Here is a 17,553-nt window from a genome sequence, read left to right on the forward strand (position 1 = left end):
CCAAACCCAAACCCAAACCCAAACCCGAAAAATTTGAAAGCACATACAATAATATATAATATATATATCCTCGTCCATGTTATCAGGGTATCATTCTCTTAAATGCTAAAGCACCTTCAGATCTTAACAACAGCTACTAAAACTAGTTTTTGGTATCATTATACATGTATGTAAACATGTACCAATTTTGTCATAAATTTTGTAATTCAGGATCCCTGTCCCACTGCACTGTTGTTTTTCGTATATATACAGTGACCTCCCTTTAACTTCCATTTGGATGTAACTGTAACACTGTTTAGCCAAGCCACTTCCATTGATCAGGTAGCTCAATTGGTAAGAGCGTTACAACAACTTGGAGTCCAGGGTTCAAACCCGGTCTAGCTTATTTTTTTTATTTTTTTACACCCCAAACACTGTTGTTAAATATATTTTGTTTATGTCATCTTTATTATTTCTCACAAAACTCCTGCGAGGTATGATTTTCTTTTCAGAAAATGATTGATCAAGGCTATAGTTATGTTGTCAAAACCAGTTTCCAACGCTTAGTTTCAGTTTTCAGCAGTGTAACAGGGATCTTTAAGTGTAAATTAGCATTTCTAAGTACAGTATTAACCATTTTAGCTAATGTATAGTTACGATTTCACAATTGAGTCCAATTTTCACCATTTTGTTTCCAGAACAAATGTGCATGGTTTAATCAGTAATTGCACAAAATACTCTCAATAGGGTACTTTCAAAAAATGTCAATCTCTGTACACAACATTTCAAGTAAACTGGCAAGTTTTCACCCTTATACTTCCATATCAAACATCAGTTTTACTAACAACCTCAATAAAGTTGTATATATAATTGAGCAATTGTTCGATTTGTAAATCAGCTCATCAGCGATCACGTGACATTGTCCTGCACTGTCAGTATAGGTCCTCAAACACCTGGCAAGTGTGGGCAGCCGATGTACATCAGTGTGTGTCCAGGGGGGCGACCTGTGAGGGCACCAGAGGGTAGGCAGGGGGCATCTTACTGACCACTGCCTTCATCTTGTCTTTTATCTTAATGAAATGTCTTTTGAATTCGAGTCCATCTCCCTACAAAGTAAACCAAAATATGTATTTCTGGGTGTTTTAATTTAAATCTTTATATGTTTAACGAGTATTACGGACAGCCCAACGTCTACGTGTCGCTCTTCTCTCTGGGTGTATTCCGTCTTTTCGTATTGCAGAGTTATCTGCTCTTCTGAGCAGGTATTGATTGTTACGTCATTTGTTTGTTAGAGTAACGTCATAAATTTTTGAGAAAACGACGTAATTTATCACAAAACTAATGACCTAACAATCAATACCTGCTCACAAGAACAGATAACTCTGCAATACGAAAAGACGGAATATACTTTCCCAGAGATCATTACAGGTGACTGATGATCATTTAAAGGGATATGAGTCTCCAAAAAAAGAAGATTTTCTACGACTCTATTATCAACATTTCTTATGATCCTTTATTGCTACAAATATAACAAGGCAATCAATAGTCACCTAACGGTAACAATTTCTTTATTTATCGAGCGCTGCACCTATCTCAGGATCGTTCACAGAGTCATACTTCTTCTTGTACTCCGCACTCTGCCAGACAAGACATACTTGTATACCAAATCTTGTTACTCCAGGTGGAACAGTATAGAAGATATGCCCCAGACAAACTTTTGGAATCGGACGGAATTCAGACAGGCAGAGTGGTAAACCTATAGTCCCTCCCCAGGAACCAACTGGGGACTAATAAACACAGTGTTTCATGTACAACAGAGAATAATACACTTGGCTCTATGGTAGCCTACTTGATTTTGTTATACTTAACTCTATATACTATAGGCGACTCTGAATACCATTCTTGACTCCTAGATACTATAATCAACTTTGGGATACTATAATCAACTGAGGGATACTATAATCGACTGAAGGATACTATAATCAACTGTGTGATACTATAATCAACTGAGGGATACTATAATCAACTGTGAGATACTATAATCAACTGACGGATACTATAATCAACTGTGAGATACTATAATCAACTGAGGGATACTATACTCAACTGTGGGATACTATAATCAACTGTGTGATACTATACTCAACTGTGTGATACTATAATCAACTGAGGGTTACTATAATCAACTGAGGGATACTATACTCAACTGAGGGATACTATAATCAACTTTGGGATACTATAATCAACTGAGGGATACTATAATCAACTGAGGGATACTATAATCAACTGATGGATACTATAATCAACTGTGAGATACTATAATCAACTGAGGGATACTATAATCAACTGAGGGATACTATACTATAATCAACTCAGGGATACTATACTCAACTGAGGGATACTATACGCAACTGAGGGATACTATAATCAACTGTGTGATACTCTGCTCAACTGAGGGATACTATAATCAACTTTGGGATACTATAATCAACTGAGGGATACTATAATCAACTGTGGGATACTATAATCAACTGAGGGATACTATAATCAACTGTGAGATACTATAATCAACTGAGGGATACTATAATCAACTGTAAGATACTATAATCAACTGAGGGATACTATACTCAACTGAGGGATACTATACTCAACTGAGGGATACTATAATCAACTGAGGGATACTATAATCAACTGAGGGATACTATAATCAACTGAGGGATACTATAATCAACTGTGTGATACTATAATCAACTGAGGGATACTATAATCAACTGAAAGATACTATAATCAACTGAGGGATACTATAATCAACTGAGAAATACTATAATCAACTTTAGGATACTAAACTCAAATGAGGAATACTATAATCAACTTTAGGATACTAAACTCAACTGAGGAATACTATAATCAACTGAGGGATACTATACTCAACTGTGGGATACTATAATCAACTGTGTGATACTATAATCAACTGAGGGATACTATAATCAAATGTGAGATACTATAATCAACTGTAAGATACTATAATCAACTGAGGGATACTATAATCAACTGAGAAATACTATAATCAACTTTAGGATACTAAACTCAACTGAGGAATACTATAATCAACTTTAGGATACTAAACTCAACTGAGGGATACTATACTTGATTCTTGGGTACTGTACTCAACTTAAGGAAACTAATAAAGTCTATTCTTAACTTTGGGATGCATTTCCCACAGTAACTTTCTATGCATGCCTACCAAACTAACATAACCTAATGAAAATCTTTTATGTCCCTTTGCTTTTTCTCCAGGTTTTCTTGGGTGGAATAATGCCAGACACATTGACAGAATCATATATACTTTGATAGAAAATGGTCTCCGACACACACACATATCTATGATGTTTCATTGAAAACACGTCTTGTGAAAGATTTGACCTTTGAACCTTGAGTGTAACCTTGATTTTTAAATCTGTATGCGAATGAATCATCATAAACATACCAAACATCATGATACATTGCTATGACCTCACCGGCTTGACGCTGCTTGACCCTTTCACCACTGTAGACCAAAATGGACTCATCCAGATCAATACATGGTATAGTCTACTAAAGTTACATAGGGGTGAAAGGGTTACGGTGCATGACAAATTTTCGTTATAGTAACATATTTATGTAGTAGTTTTATAAAATAATATTCATCCTCGATATCTGGGGGTTACACTCACTTTCGCTCTTTCCACCCCTGTAATATGTCAGCAAAATCGAAGGCACATGGCTAGCTATTTGATTGGTGTCAGGTAAAAAAAACTTGATACTTGTCCTTTAAAAATTGCAGAGGAGCAAAGTCTGAATTAAAAGCCAGTAAGTTAAGGATGAAACTAGTCTTCTTGTCGCCAACAAGGTGGTGCACACTGAGCCTTCGATTTTGCTATGACATATTTCAGGGGTGCAGAGAGCGAAAGTGAACGTAACCCTTGGATATCGAGGATGATCACAGAATTAAAGGAACCTAGTAACCTTACATTGCACATCTATAGGGGATTCAGTGCGATAACAAAGCATAATTTTCGAGGTAAAGTGTGTTGAATAAGTATCTTACCAATAAAAGCATATGTTTAATAGATATAAATTCTTCTCTCTAGATGAGGAACAACACTTTACCTTAGACAGTCGGAAGTCCATCAGCAGATTTTCTCCCATCTCCAGTAGACAGGCCTTGAACACTAGGGACATCTTCCTTCGGTCATGGGCACTCACTGTGGCCTAAATATAAAATGTTGCTGTTTAATTCTCATTTCATGACGACTATATGAATTACTGTAACTTTATAATGTAAACTGTCCCGCACGCTAACATCCGAGCCAACATGAGTGATTAATGTAAGTTGTAAAAACTTGTTTCATAATTGTTGTAAAATTAATAAAGTTTATATATTTATATTGTAAACTTTACCACAGGTACTAGCCTCGTCTATCAATACACCTATGATTACGATTATATTATAGGTGTATTGACAGACCAGGCTTGTACCTGTGACTTTACTACATGTACAGGTACATAAAAGGACACTTTTGTGGTGTCAAACTTTCCCCCTTTACTGCTGAAGTTCATATATGCCCAGTGTTAATTTTGTTCTAGTTACCAAATTTGGTCTTAAGTTACCTATATGTCAGTTGCATGTAACAAAAGAAACAGGTGGGCGATACAGGCCCTCTGTGCCTCTTGTTTTTTTATGTCATTCTAATTTTATTGATATTGTTGAGGCTTATGTTTATGTTGATGAGGATTAAATCAGTGAATTATTTCATTGGTGATTATCATATTTTGGCGAACTGTACAGATCAATTGTTGCGTATGACACACCCAATTAAGTTTTATGATCAATAACATTTTACAGGGTTAGTTTAGCAGTACAACTAGGTTAACCCTGATACAAACCAACCTGTACCAGCAGCTAAGATTTCAACACTGTTTAGGATCCCTGTCCCACCGCACTGCAGGCTTTCCGGTATACAGTTACCTCCCCTGAGCTGCCATTTGGATATAACTGTAGCACAGTTTTGCCTGGGCACTTCATTTGACCAGGTAGCTCAATCAGTTATAACAATAGTACATCAATCTGAAGTCTAAGGTTTAAATCGTTGTCCAGCCCCACTGATTCTTTTACACTCTGAGCACTGTTGTCCCCAAAAAATCCCTGGAATTATATCCCCCTGGTACCTAACACATCTGATAGGTACCATGACTGGAGAGTTATGCCCCCTGGTACCTGCTGTGCCAAGAGAGTCATGCCCCCTTGTACTTGCTATGCCAGAAGAGCTATGCCCCCTTGTCCTTGTTATGCCAGGAGAGTTATGTCCTCTGGTACCTGATGGCGAGGAAAGCTATGCCCCCTTGTACCTGCTATGCCAGGAGAGTTATGTCCTCTGGTACCTGATGGCGAGGAGAGCTATGCCTCCCTGTACTCGCTGTGCCAGGAGAGTTATGCCCCCTAGAACCTACTATGCCAGGAGAGTTATGTCCCCTAGAACCTACCATGCCAGGAGAGTTATGGCCACTAGAACCTACCATGCCAGGAGAGTTATGTCCCCTGGTACCTGCTGTGGAGGAGAGTTATGTCCCCTAGAACCTACCATGCCGGGAGAGTTACGTTTGTAGTTGTACCCAAGCTGTTGGAGGACCCGCTCCAGTTCATCCATACTGCCTTCCTTGTCCCCCCGCACAAAGAACCTGGTCATCCGCCTCACCATCTTCTGCAGTGGTGTCTACAACAACAAAACAATAGGTCTCTCATTTCTTATTACAATTCATGTAATGGGTAGGTTGGGCAAATTCATTTCATTTGCACATTAACAAAACAATCTTGTGTGCATAGGCAGAATTTGAGTCGGTACAAATGTAAGTATAAACATAGTTCACAGAAGAAATAAAAACCATTTAGCCTTCACACCAACCCACTTGCAAAAACTGTTGGGACTACATATTTTCAAAGGCTTGTGTAATTTAGAGTACTCAGTAAACCACCACTAACATGATAACAACAGTCTGTCAAGTTTACCTTCTAGAATGTTGATATCCCTTTTTACTCTAAAAACATCTATTTTCTGCAACTGAGTGAAATAGGCTTATATCAGTCAAGTCCTATAGCCAACATATTTATTTCCAACCAAGGCGTTACAGAATCTTAGCCCCAGAATGAGTTTACCTGATTTTTTTCTTGCACCTTTTAGTTGGAAAAACTATTAAATTTCTCTCAAGTCTACAAGTACTCCGGTGGGGGCCTAAATTAAATATGGCCTTTTCACTACTACAGCTACGACTGTAATGCTTCCGTACATTCAATGTAGTCAGTCCTTATAAAGAAGACAACATATTTCTCAGTGTAGATACATTTTTTTCTACAACATTTGAAATATTAACAACGTCAAAACAAAACATATAACTACAATACAGATTATTTCTATGGCAGATTATCAATTTTGAGCCATTAGCACACGGATAAAAACATCGCTGTGTGCAAATTCCACAAAATGTAGTGGAGAGGTGCCAGACAGTTCCAACAAGATAGAAAAAATCTAGCACATGGTATCACATAGGATATCCCCATCTGAGGTTTGAGAATAGGAAGACAAGAGCAAACAGTGACCTATCAAATCTCAATGTTCCCAGTGACATGTTCCCCCGGCTAATTGTCACATCTCAATGTTCCCAGTGACATGTTCCCCCGACTAATTGTCACATCTCAATGTTCCCAGTGACATGTTCCCCTGACTAATTGTCACATCTCAATGTTCCCAGTGACATGTTCCCCCGGCCACCTGGCAAATCTCAATGTTCCCTTTGACATGTTCCCCTGACTAATTGTTACATCTCAATGTTCCCTGTGACATGCTCCCTCGACTAATTGTCACATCTCAATGTTCCATGTGACATGTTCCCAGAGTATTTACCTGTGATAACCCGGGTGTTCCCTGGAACTGGCTACTGAGGAACATGTTCTCTGGATGAACGGGCTGGGAGAAACTGAAGACAGCGTCCACCGAGGTTTGACTCGTGTCCCCCGTCCCACCTGGAAGCTGTTGAGGGTCGGGCTGGGATGATGACATCCGCACAATGTCACTGTAAGCAAATAAAACATGCAGTTTTAGATTTTATATACATGGAAATATGTCCTGTTGGTTAAGTCACCTCTAATCCCAGCTAAAGAGGCTTAACTGTGAACTGGATTGTCAATTATTGGGATAATTTTGATTAGGATAATTCCCGAAAAACCCCCACTGGCAAGTCAAAGATTTTTAAAGGATTTTTTCAGACAAGTCATGAACATCATTATCAAAATGTGAAGAGTCCCCATTACTAAAAGATTTGATGGATTCTAAAAATATGTTGGAGTATGTCTCATAGGAAAAGCTCGAGTCCAGTACTCAAAAAACTGTGTCCCAAACATCACCGACTCATTCACCCCTGAAATTTTATAATGAACTATTCCAACCTTTGAATTGGATGAGTTCAAATGTGTCTTCAGGGGGTGAATCAGTTAACCTCCTACTGGAACTTTGCAGCGATTCAAATATTCAGGGCACGTTATTTATTGTCAACAAAAGTTCTCCACCATGATATAAAACAGAAAGGCATAGGGGAGGGGGGTTGAGGAAATTTTCACATCATCAAATCCTTAAATGAATACCAGGTCCTACACTTGAAATATTTTGATGTGACTCATGGAATTTGTGGAAAGACCAAAATTTAACATAGTTAGACACATGTATTTTTTTTTTGAATATAGTAGAAAATTACCCATACAAATTGTAACAACGAATTGTTATTTGGTTAGGAAATTGAATAACACCATTTATTTTTTGAACCATGTCAAGTCCGGAATCAGGATAAATCCTCCTTAAAAAATAACAATCCTGGTCCATATGCATGCCCTCGACCAATACCTGAGGAGAGAAAACCAATAAACGTGGACCAATTCTTACCTGTCTGGACCATGTGCAGGGGGAGACAACCCAGAACAGACTCTCTTGAATGGACCCGTGCCACACGGAGAATCTCCTGGTGACCCTGACGGTAGGCGACCCCAGGACCCTGTTCAAATATACGCAAGCACATGTATAGCTGACCCATAATCATGCTCATATATAAATACAACCATTTTGGTTTATCTGGTTGAAACAATCAAGGAAGAACAGATATATTCATTGAAAAACAAAATCATTTAGACAATTATTAAACCAAGCTAATAGGTATAGCCCAAAAATTCACAGTTTAAGAGTTTTCTGTCTAGCAAATAGCAATGAACCAAGAATTGTGAGTGCTTCTTTATCATGCACTAAATTTTATAACAATACCTAAAATATACCTTCGTATGTAGAAATACAACAAAACTAATGTCAGCTGTTAAGATTCGACCAGATTGGATCCCACAATCTCATAGCTGTCAACCCTCCTTTAAGGAAGGAGACTCCCTCATTTTGACCAAAATTTGCCAATCTCCCTCATTCAAGTCCAAACTCACACAATCACAATTTTTCTTCAGGTCAGTGTCAGTCGAAACCGTTGAACATGGTAAACAGAAGCAGACAAATATCTTAGCCACCTACCTTTATGAGACTTGTTGAAGTTTTTGTTGATCCACTGATGTCCCTTGATCTGTCGGATTGTAAATCTCTTTGAGGCGTTCTCCACCAGCAGCTTCCGTAGTAAAGCTACAATCATAGATGCAAAGGGAGATAACTATGTGTTCACCTGCATCTATTTCTGTCAAATACTCCAGAAATTTATCAAAAAAGTTCTCAATGAATGCTAGTTGGTTATCATGTTTTGGTAACTAGTGAGGGTGGGGAGGGAGGTACAAATCATTCCCCCCCCCCCCCCCCCCCCCCCCCCCCAACACTCACAAAAAATATTTTGTTCTTTACCTCAACCCGTTATTCACACTATATATTGACCTCAGGAAAAGCCCCAAAAAGTGACTTTTCCTTGGTCATAAATTTTAGAATTATTTGTGTATAGGGTGCACTTCTCATATATGATATTTCATAACCAAAATCTTGTGATTATCACATCACATGATATTCTTATCTAAAACTAGAGCTTTCCTATGAGATTGCAACACAGCCCATGCCGGTAAACATACATATCACTTTAAAACCAGAATGAATGTAGGCCCATAAATCTATAAATTCAATGCAATCTCACATTCCAAACAGGTACTGGAATATAAAATTTTGTAATTTTAGGTGACAGAAACATGTGTGACATGTCCTTGACAAAGTAGTACAGCGTGAAGACACATTCATTATCTGTCCAGAGAATACAGAAAGTGTTACAGACAAAGGTGACTAAACATAATACCCTCGCCTTTCATAGCAGTGGGGTTAAACAATTCTTGACCCCTACAGGGCATCTCTCCGATTGAATTTTCATTATAATTTGAACTATGCTATTTTATTTTGAAAATTTTGATGTTTCTAACGCGTTAGTTACGAGAATGTCTGTCAACGCATTCCACAGTTCCCAGCAGTGTTTCTGCTGGACACAAAAAATATAGGTAAAATTTATCATGTATTCTGGCCAACCTCTAACATTTTCAGGGTCAAAAGCCATTTCAGGAGTTCATATACTCCAATATGGGGTTAATGGTTTAGTTTGTTTGCGCTTTACGTCCTATAAACAGCTACGGTCATTTTATGAGATTTAGGTTTAGGTGGTGGAGGAAAACCAGAGTGCCTGGAGAAAATCTAAGCCAACGACCTGTGGCCAGTTCCTGGTGACTCCCCCACGTAGGCCTCAAACCTGTGACCCAGTGGTGGAGGGCTAGTGATCATTGACAGTAAGCCGCCTTAACAACTCAACCACTGCGGCCCTGGGATTAACAGAAACCCAGGTTGCCAGTGTACCTACACAGTGCCAGGTTGTCGATCTTGCTCCAAGGTGGGACCGTGATCCGGCAGTCTTTCCAATCACTGTACTCCTGACAACCGTAGTTCGGCTCGTCCCACGGCAACTCTGTAACATCAATACGACACATGTTAAGGGTAAATGCTACGTTGATTGTGACATGTACACCTCCTTTTCTAAAGAGTTTCAAACTCAGAAACAGACCAATTACATTTAATTTAGGCCAAATAAAGTTTTTAATGGCATTTAGTGATATGCCCTGTTAAAGTCAAAACTCCTGCTCGATATAAGTATAACAAGAGGCCCAAGGGCCTTAGCGGTCACCTGAGTTATATCATAGATACTGGTAGCTTTATTTTATTGTTTAGATGTGATGTGGAAATCAGCATGTAAACTAAGTGAAATTCAATACTTGTCATGTCATCAATGGATAAGAATTTGAAAATATTGGTAAATGTTTCCTTTGGGGCCCCGCTCTAGCCCCTGGGGATGGGGCAGGAATCCTAATTTTACAAAGTAAAACTCTCATTTACCCAAGATGATTCTGACTAAGTTTGAGCAATTTTCTGCTGAAAATATATAAAATATATACCGAAAAGTGTTATTTCCCTATATAAACTATATTAAACGTTAACCCCTCCCCAAGGGAGAACGGATAGCTCGGGGTCCTGATATTTTCAATTTAAATAAAGCCCCTGATGATCTTTCTTTCCACGTAAAGAAAATCACTGTAGTACCTCTGAGTCTGGAGAAGAAGATTTTTGAAATATTGATTAATTTTCCCTTTGGGGCCCCGCCCTGGCCCCAGGGGTCGGGGTAGGAATCTCAATTTTACAATTTGAAACCATCTACCTCCAAGGATAATTCTCACCAAGTAAAAATAATTTCCTACAGAAAGTTGTCAAAATATACCCAAAAGTGTTATTTCCCTATATAAACTATAGTAAACTTTACCCCCTCCCCAAGGGAGAACGGATAGCTCGGGGGTCCTGAAATTTACAATTTAAGTAAAGCCCCTGATGATCTTTCTTTCCACGTAGAGAAAATCACTGTAGTACCTCTGAGTCTGGAGAAGAAGATTTTTGAAATATTGATTAATTTTCCCTTTGGGGCCCCGCCCTGGCCCCAGGGGTCGGGGTAGGAATCTCAATTTTACAATTTGAAACCATCTACCTCCAAGGATAATTCTCACCAAGTAAAAATAATTTCCTACAGAAAGTTGTCAAAATATACCCAAAAGTGTTATTTCCCTATATAAACTATAGTAAACTTTACCCCCTCCCCAAGGGAGAACGGATAGCTCGGGGGTCCTGAAATTTACAATTTAAGTAAAGCCCCTGATGATCTTTCTTTCCACGTAGAGAAAATCACTGTAGTACCTCTGAGTCTGGAGAAGAAGATTTTTGAAATATTGATTAATTTTCCCTTTGGGGCCCCGCCCTGGCCCCAGGGGTCGGGGTAGGAATCTCAATTTTACAATTTGAAACCATCTACCTCCAAGGATAATTCTCACCAAGTAAAAATAATTTCCTACAGAAAGTTGTCAAAATATACCCAAAAGTGTTATTTCCCTATATAAACTATAGTAAACTTTACCCCCTCCCCAAGGGAGAACGGATAGCTCGGGGGTCCTGAAATTTACAATTTAAGTAAAGCCCCTGATGATCTTTCTTTCCACGTAGAGAAAATCACTGTAGTACCTCTGAGTCTGGAGAAGAAGATTTTTGAAATATTGGATAATTTTCCCTTTGGGGCCCCGCCCTGGCCCCAGGGGTTGGGGTAGGAATCCCAATTTTACAATTTTGAAGCCTCATCTACCAAGGATGATTCTGACCAAGTTTGAAAAAAATCCATCCACTGGTTCTTGAGAAGAAGTTGAAAATGTAAAAGTTTACGCACGACGCACGACGGACGACGACGGACGAAAAGCGATTGGAATAGGTCACTTGAGCAAAGCTCAGGTGACCTAATAAAATATTTCACAAAATACACAAAACTGCCTACCTACAAACCCTATTTTTTCTGAGGATGATTGCGGAAAAACAAGTAATTCGTTTTGGCCTTACTTGATGATATATACCATAATGCATAAGTACAGGAAATGTTAACAAGACATTAAGTGTGGTCAAAATTCAAAACTGGGGGATATTGAAGATGGGGGGAGAAAGCTTGCAAATGAGCAACCTCCCAACACTTTTGGTCAATCTTTATTTACTAGGAGAGGGGCTGATTTGTGGTTGATTACAGTAACACAAACTAAAACAGTCCAACGTGATGGAATTAAACCTACCTCCAGCCAGGAGAGCTACAAGTATGATAGCACACGACCACACGTCTGCAGGCTCTGCGTGGTACGGCTTGCGACTGATCACCTCCGGCGCTACGTATGGCACAGTGCCACAACAGCGTTCTAGTAGCCGCTCGTTGCCTTGGTAACGGAACACAGTAGCAAGACCAAAGTCAGATATCCTCAAATTGTCTGCAAAGTATAAAAGGAAAGAGGACTGTATAGCATAACATAATGTTAGTGAAATATTTTGAAAATAGTCAACAACAAAAAATCTGATTTCAAATTTCCACATTGGCAATATCTCATATATCATCATTTGTCAATGTTTTCTAATATATTGATTTTCAACAATTCTAAAAATAAAATCAAAACTGAATTTCATGTTTTTTACAACAATAATTAAACAAGTTATTTCAACTTATAGTTATCACACTTGTTGGCCCAGAAATTAGAGTGCAGGGGATCTTGATGTGGAAGGATACCGGAGCACCCGGAGAAAACCCACCTGGTCGGGCAGGTGACCCGGGCCCCATACCTTTTTCTGTCTGATCGAGAAATCAAACCCCAGTCGCCTTGGTGAAAGGCGAGTGCGTATCTGCTGCGCCATCCAACCACTCAACAATTGTACAATTCTCACTGTGTCAATATGTTACTTAGTGTGTCAGTAACTATGTCATTAGGGCGCTATATCAAATGTTGTATATATTATTATTATTCCGAATGTGTCCATATGATCATTATCATAAGCAGTTGATACCAAGACAAATTTCCTACCAGCAAATTATTTTGGATAATGACAGTGAACATTACCATCTGTTTTGTATTGTTAACACATTTTTTCTGGATCCTGAATGTTACTTTGTAGACAAACCAGTACAGTTATCATTTTGGAAATACAGAATGAGTGTAGATTGTGAGTTTTCCATATTAAAGGAAACCAGATTCCTGTATTAACTGCGTACTGGTACCATAGGGGTTAGGCCTGCGAGAACTATAATGTAACATTTTGTAAGACAGTTGGGCTTCCTTACAATTCCCCTTTTAAAAAGATATAGACTACCTGCCTGACCACCTGGGTTTTCTCTGGGTTTTCTGATTGCCACCCATATTAAGATACCCTGTGCTCTGCCATTCAGGCAAATTTAAGAGTTATTAATATAATTTGATGTACTTGTTTCATTAGTGTTGTAAAATAAATCAAATTTCTATTTGCGATAATACAGTCCAAATAATTGTACGTAGCGCTGTTGTTTTGAGTCTTTCAACTAATTTAGACTTATAGATTTGTACCAGATTGCAAGCAAGGCGTAATGTTACACAAATATTGTGCCAGCACTATTGTGCTGTCTCCTATGTATTAATCTTTTAACTTTTGTAATGCAAACAAATCCATCAGGAGACACAGTAGTCTAGTGGTAGGAAGCCGGGCTCGTGACCGAAGGGTTGTGGGTTCGAGTCACAGCACAGCATTGTGTTGTAACTTTGAGCAAGATACTTTACTTCGCTTGTTCCAGTCTACTCAGCTGTAAATGAGTACGTGGTTGGGTAGTGCAAGAATTGTAGAATGCTAGCTGTGAGAGTCGAAATGGCAGCACCGGCTGTATGCTCCCCAGGGAGTTGAGAAATATATTGGCTGGTTGCAAAGGCCCTATAACCACGGATAATAATTTGTGAACCACTTTGAGACGACCTACGAACTAGGTTGTAATAATGCGGTATATAAGAACCGCAAATTATTATTATTATCAGTGAAAAGGAGAACATCATACTCACCAAAATCATCCAGGAGGACATTCTCTGGCTTCAGGTCTCGATGTGTGACGCCGCGGCTGTGTAGGTACTCCTGTAAATATATACAGTACAACTTTACTGGGACAAGGTAATCCCTTACTAGTCACAAAGCAACTGGGGCAAGTTTAGGGGCAGCTTCCGGTAATTAACTTAAAAGGGCAGCTGCTACCCACCAGACACAAATCTACTGGGGCAAGTTTAGGGTCAACTTCCGGTAATTAACTTAAAAGGGCAGCTGCTACCAACCAGACACAAAGTTACGAGTGCAAATTTATCCGTTACTAACTAGACACAAAATGATGGTGAGTTACTGGGGCAAGTTTAGGGGTCAGCTTCCGGTAATTAACTTAAAAGGGCAGCTGCTACCAACCAGACACAAAGTTACGAGTGCAAATTTATCCGTTACTAACTAGACACAAAATGATGGTGAGTTACTGGGGCAAGTTTAGGGGTCAGCTTCCGGTAATTAACTTAAAAGGGCAGCTGCTCCCCACCAGACACAAAGCTACTGGGGCAAGTTTAGGGTCAGCTTCCAGTAATTAACTTAAAAGGGCAGCTGCTACCCACCAGAAACAAAGCTACGGGGGCAAGTTTAGGGGTCCGCTTCCGGTAATTAACTTAAAAGGGCAGCTGCTACCCACCAGAAACAAAGCTACGGGGGCAAGTTTAGGGGTCCGCTTCCGGTAATTAACTTAAAAGGGCAGCTGCTCCCCATCAGACACAAAGTTACTGGGGCAAGTTTAGGGGTCAGCTTCCGGTAATTAACTTAAAAGGGCAGCTGTTACCAACCAGACACAATGTTACTGGGGCAAGTTTAGGGGTCAGCTTCCGGTAATTAACTTAAAAGGGAAGCTGCTACCAACCAGACACAAAGCTACTGGGCTAGTTTAGGAGTCAGCTTCCGGTAATTAACTTAAAAGGGCAGCTGTTACCAACCAGACACAATGTTACTGGGGCAAGTTTAGGGGTCAGCTTCCGGTAATTAACTTAAAAGGGCGGCTGCTACCAACCAGACACAATGTTACTGGGGCAAGTTTAGGGGTCTGCTTCCGGTAATTAACTTAAAAGGGCAGCTGCTACCAACCAGACACAAAGCTACTGGGCTAGTTTAGGAGTCAGCTTCCGGTAATTAACTTAAAAGGGCAGCTGCTACCAGCCAGACACAAAGCTACTGGGCTAGTTTAGGAGTCAGCTTCCGGTAATTAACTTAAAAGGGCAGCTGTTACCAACCAGACACAATGTTACTGGGGCAAGTTTAGGGGTCTGCTTCCGGTAATTAACTTAAAAGGGCAGCTGCTCCCCACCAGACACAAAGCTACTGGGGCAAGTTTAGGGGCAGCTTCCAGTAATTAACTTAAAAGGGCAGCTGCTACCCACCAGACACAAATCTACTGGGGCAAGTTTAGGGTCAACTTCCGGTAATTAACTTAAAAGGGCAGCTGCTACCAACCAGACACAAAGCTACTGGGCTAGTTTAGGAGTCAGCTTCCGGTAATTAAATTAAAAGGGCAGCTGCTACCAACCAGACACAATGTTACCGGGGCAAGTTTAGGGGTCAGCTTCCGGTAATTAACTTAAAAGGGAAGCTGCTACCAACCAGACACAAAGCTACTGGGCTAGTTTAGGAGTCAGCTTCCGGTAATTAAATTAAAAGGGCAGCTGCTACCAACCAGACACAATGTTACCGGGGCAAGTTTAGGGGTCAGCTTCCGGTAATTAACTTAAAAGGGCAGCTGCTACCAACCAGACACAAAGCTACTGGGCTAGTTTAGGAGTCAGCTTCCGGTAATTAACTTAAAAGGGCAGCTGCTACCCACCAGACACAAAGTTACGAGTGCAAATTTATCCGTTACTAACTAGACACAAAATGATGGTGCACATTTAGCTGTTTCTAAGCAAGTTCTGGGGTCAACTACCTATCACAATAAAAGGGGCAAATAAAGGGTTCAGCTTCTAGTAAACAGTGCAGAGAGGCATGTTGAGTAATCAACAGAAACAAGTTGCAGGGGATAGTTTTGAGTACTTTACCCGGAACAAAACTATGTTAACCCTCTACCCTTATGTAACTTAAGTAAACTCTACCGTGCATTGATCGGGATGAGTCCATTATGGTCTACAGTGGTGAAAGGGTTAAAGAAGATGAACATTACTGATATTGCTTGCTTTCATTTTTTTTTTAATATTTCTCCTCCACACCTTCCTTTCAAAGAATATGCGAACAAAATTGTATTAGAAAGTGAGATTAACAAGAGGCCCATGGGCCTAAACGGTCACCTGAGTCTACAGTATTTATTTTTGTTGTTGAAATATGTACCAATTTGAGTAAAAAATAGTATAATGTTAACTTAACTTTGTCAGGACCATGAGCTGATCATTCCTAGACCAATTTTAAGTGAGATCGGCCTATTAGAACTTAGTAGCAAAATAGCGGCCATGGCAGCCAAATTGTATTTCTGATTGACCCGAAAAATAACAACACTTTGTCAGGACCATGAGGCGATCATTCCTACCAACTTTCAGTTCAATCGGTCCAGCAGAACTTGACTTTAAGTTTGAAATAGGTTTTCAAAATGGCGGCCGTGGCGGCCATATTGGATTTCTGATCGACCCGAAAAATAACAACACTTTGTCAGGACCATGAGGCGATCATTCCTACCAACTTTCAGTTCAATCGGTCCAGCAGAACTTGACTTTAAGTTTGAAATAGGTTTTCAAAATGGCGGCCGTGGCGGCCATATTGGATTTCTGATCGACCCGAAAAATAACAACACTTTGTCAGGACCATGAGGCGATCATTCCTACCAACTTTCAGTTCAATCGGTCCAGCAGAACTTGACTTTAAGTTTGAAATAGGTTTTCAAAATGGCGGCCGTGGCGGCCATATTGGATTTCTGATCGACCCGAAAAATAACAACACTTTGTCAGGACCATGAGGCGATCATTCCTACCAACTTTCAGTTCAATCGGCCCAGCAGAACTTGACTTTAAGTTTGAAATGTAAAATGTTAACGGACGACGGACGACGGACGACGACGGACGAAAACGGATAGCAATAGGTCACTTGAGCTAAAGCTCAGGTGACCTAAAAAGGGGACTTTTTCGTAAATTGAGCTAACATGAAGTAGAGCTACTCACCACTCCTGCCAGAAGCTGTTTGAAATACTTGTTAGCGTCTCCCTGAGACATGCCAACATCCGGCTCTGAAATATAGCATGACTTCTATCAACATTTTATTTACAATTTTTGTTTCCATGTACAAATCCAGCAATATAATTTTAATGGGTACTTAATCAAAGATCACAACTTAAGGGTCATTGCATTAAATCCTGCCATATTTAACAAAATAAGCATGCTGGGAACATTGTAAGTATTTCTCAACATAAAGCAAGAACAAATTTAACGATCCAAAATTCAAGATGGCTGCTAGTAGTTCGAATCAGTGTCAATTGAAACATGTTCAACTAAGGACTAAAGTGAATCTACATTAGTATTAACCCTTGTGGTGCTGAATTATCCCTATATGGCTATACTCCAAGTGCTGAATTGTCCCTATATGGCTATACTCCAAGTGCTGAATTGTCCCTATATGGCTATACTCC

General features: G+C 39.7%; 1 protein-coding gene across 1 annotated transcript in view; it reads right to left on the minus strand.

Annotated features, from left to right (window-relative positions):
• Positions 1–315: 315 nt before the first annotated feature.
• Positions 316–17,553, minus strand: part of LOC110465676 (serine/threonine-protein kinase Chk1-like) — a 25,227-nt gene continuing 7,989 nt past the window's right edge. The window contains exons 5-14 of the mRNA XM_021521640.1: positions 17,090–17,154; positions 13,937–14,006; positions 12,164–12,352; positions 9,877–9,981; positions 8,574–8,678; positions 7,950–8,058; positions 6,918–7,086; positions 5,601–5,732; positions 4,129–4,230; positions 316–1,085 (exon numbers count right to left, since the gene is read on the minus strand). Of these exons, the coding sequence (XP_021377315.1) occupies positions 960–1,085; positions 4,129–4,230; positions 5,601–5,732; positions 6,918–7,086; positions 7,950–8,058; positions 8,574–8,678; positions 9,877–9,981; positions 12,164–12,352; positions 13,937–14,006; positions 17,090–17,154 (1,172 nt within the window). The 3' untranslated portion in view covers positions 316–959. The remainder of the gene's footprint in view (positions 1,086–4,128; positions 4,231–5,600; positions 5,733–6,917; positions 7,087–7,949; positions 8,059–8,573; positions 8,679–9,876; positions 9,982–12,163; positions 12,353–13,936; positions 14,007–17,089; positions 17,155–17,553) is intronic.

Source organism: Mizuhopecten yessoensis, unplaced genomic scaffold, assembly GCF_002113885.1.
Source record: "Mizuhopecten yessoensis strain PY_sf001 unplaced genomic scaffold, ASM211388v2 scaffold11097, whole genome shotgun sequence".
Taxonomy (NCBI): Eukaryota; Metazoa; Mollusca; class Bivalvia; order Pectinida; family Pectinidae; genus Mizuhopecten; species Mizuhopecten yessoensis.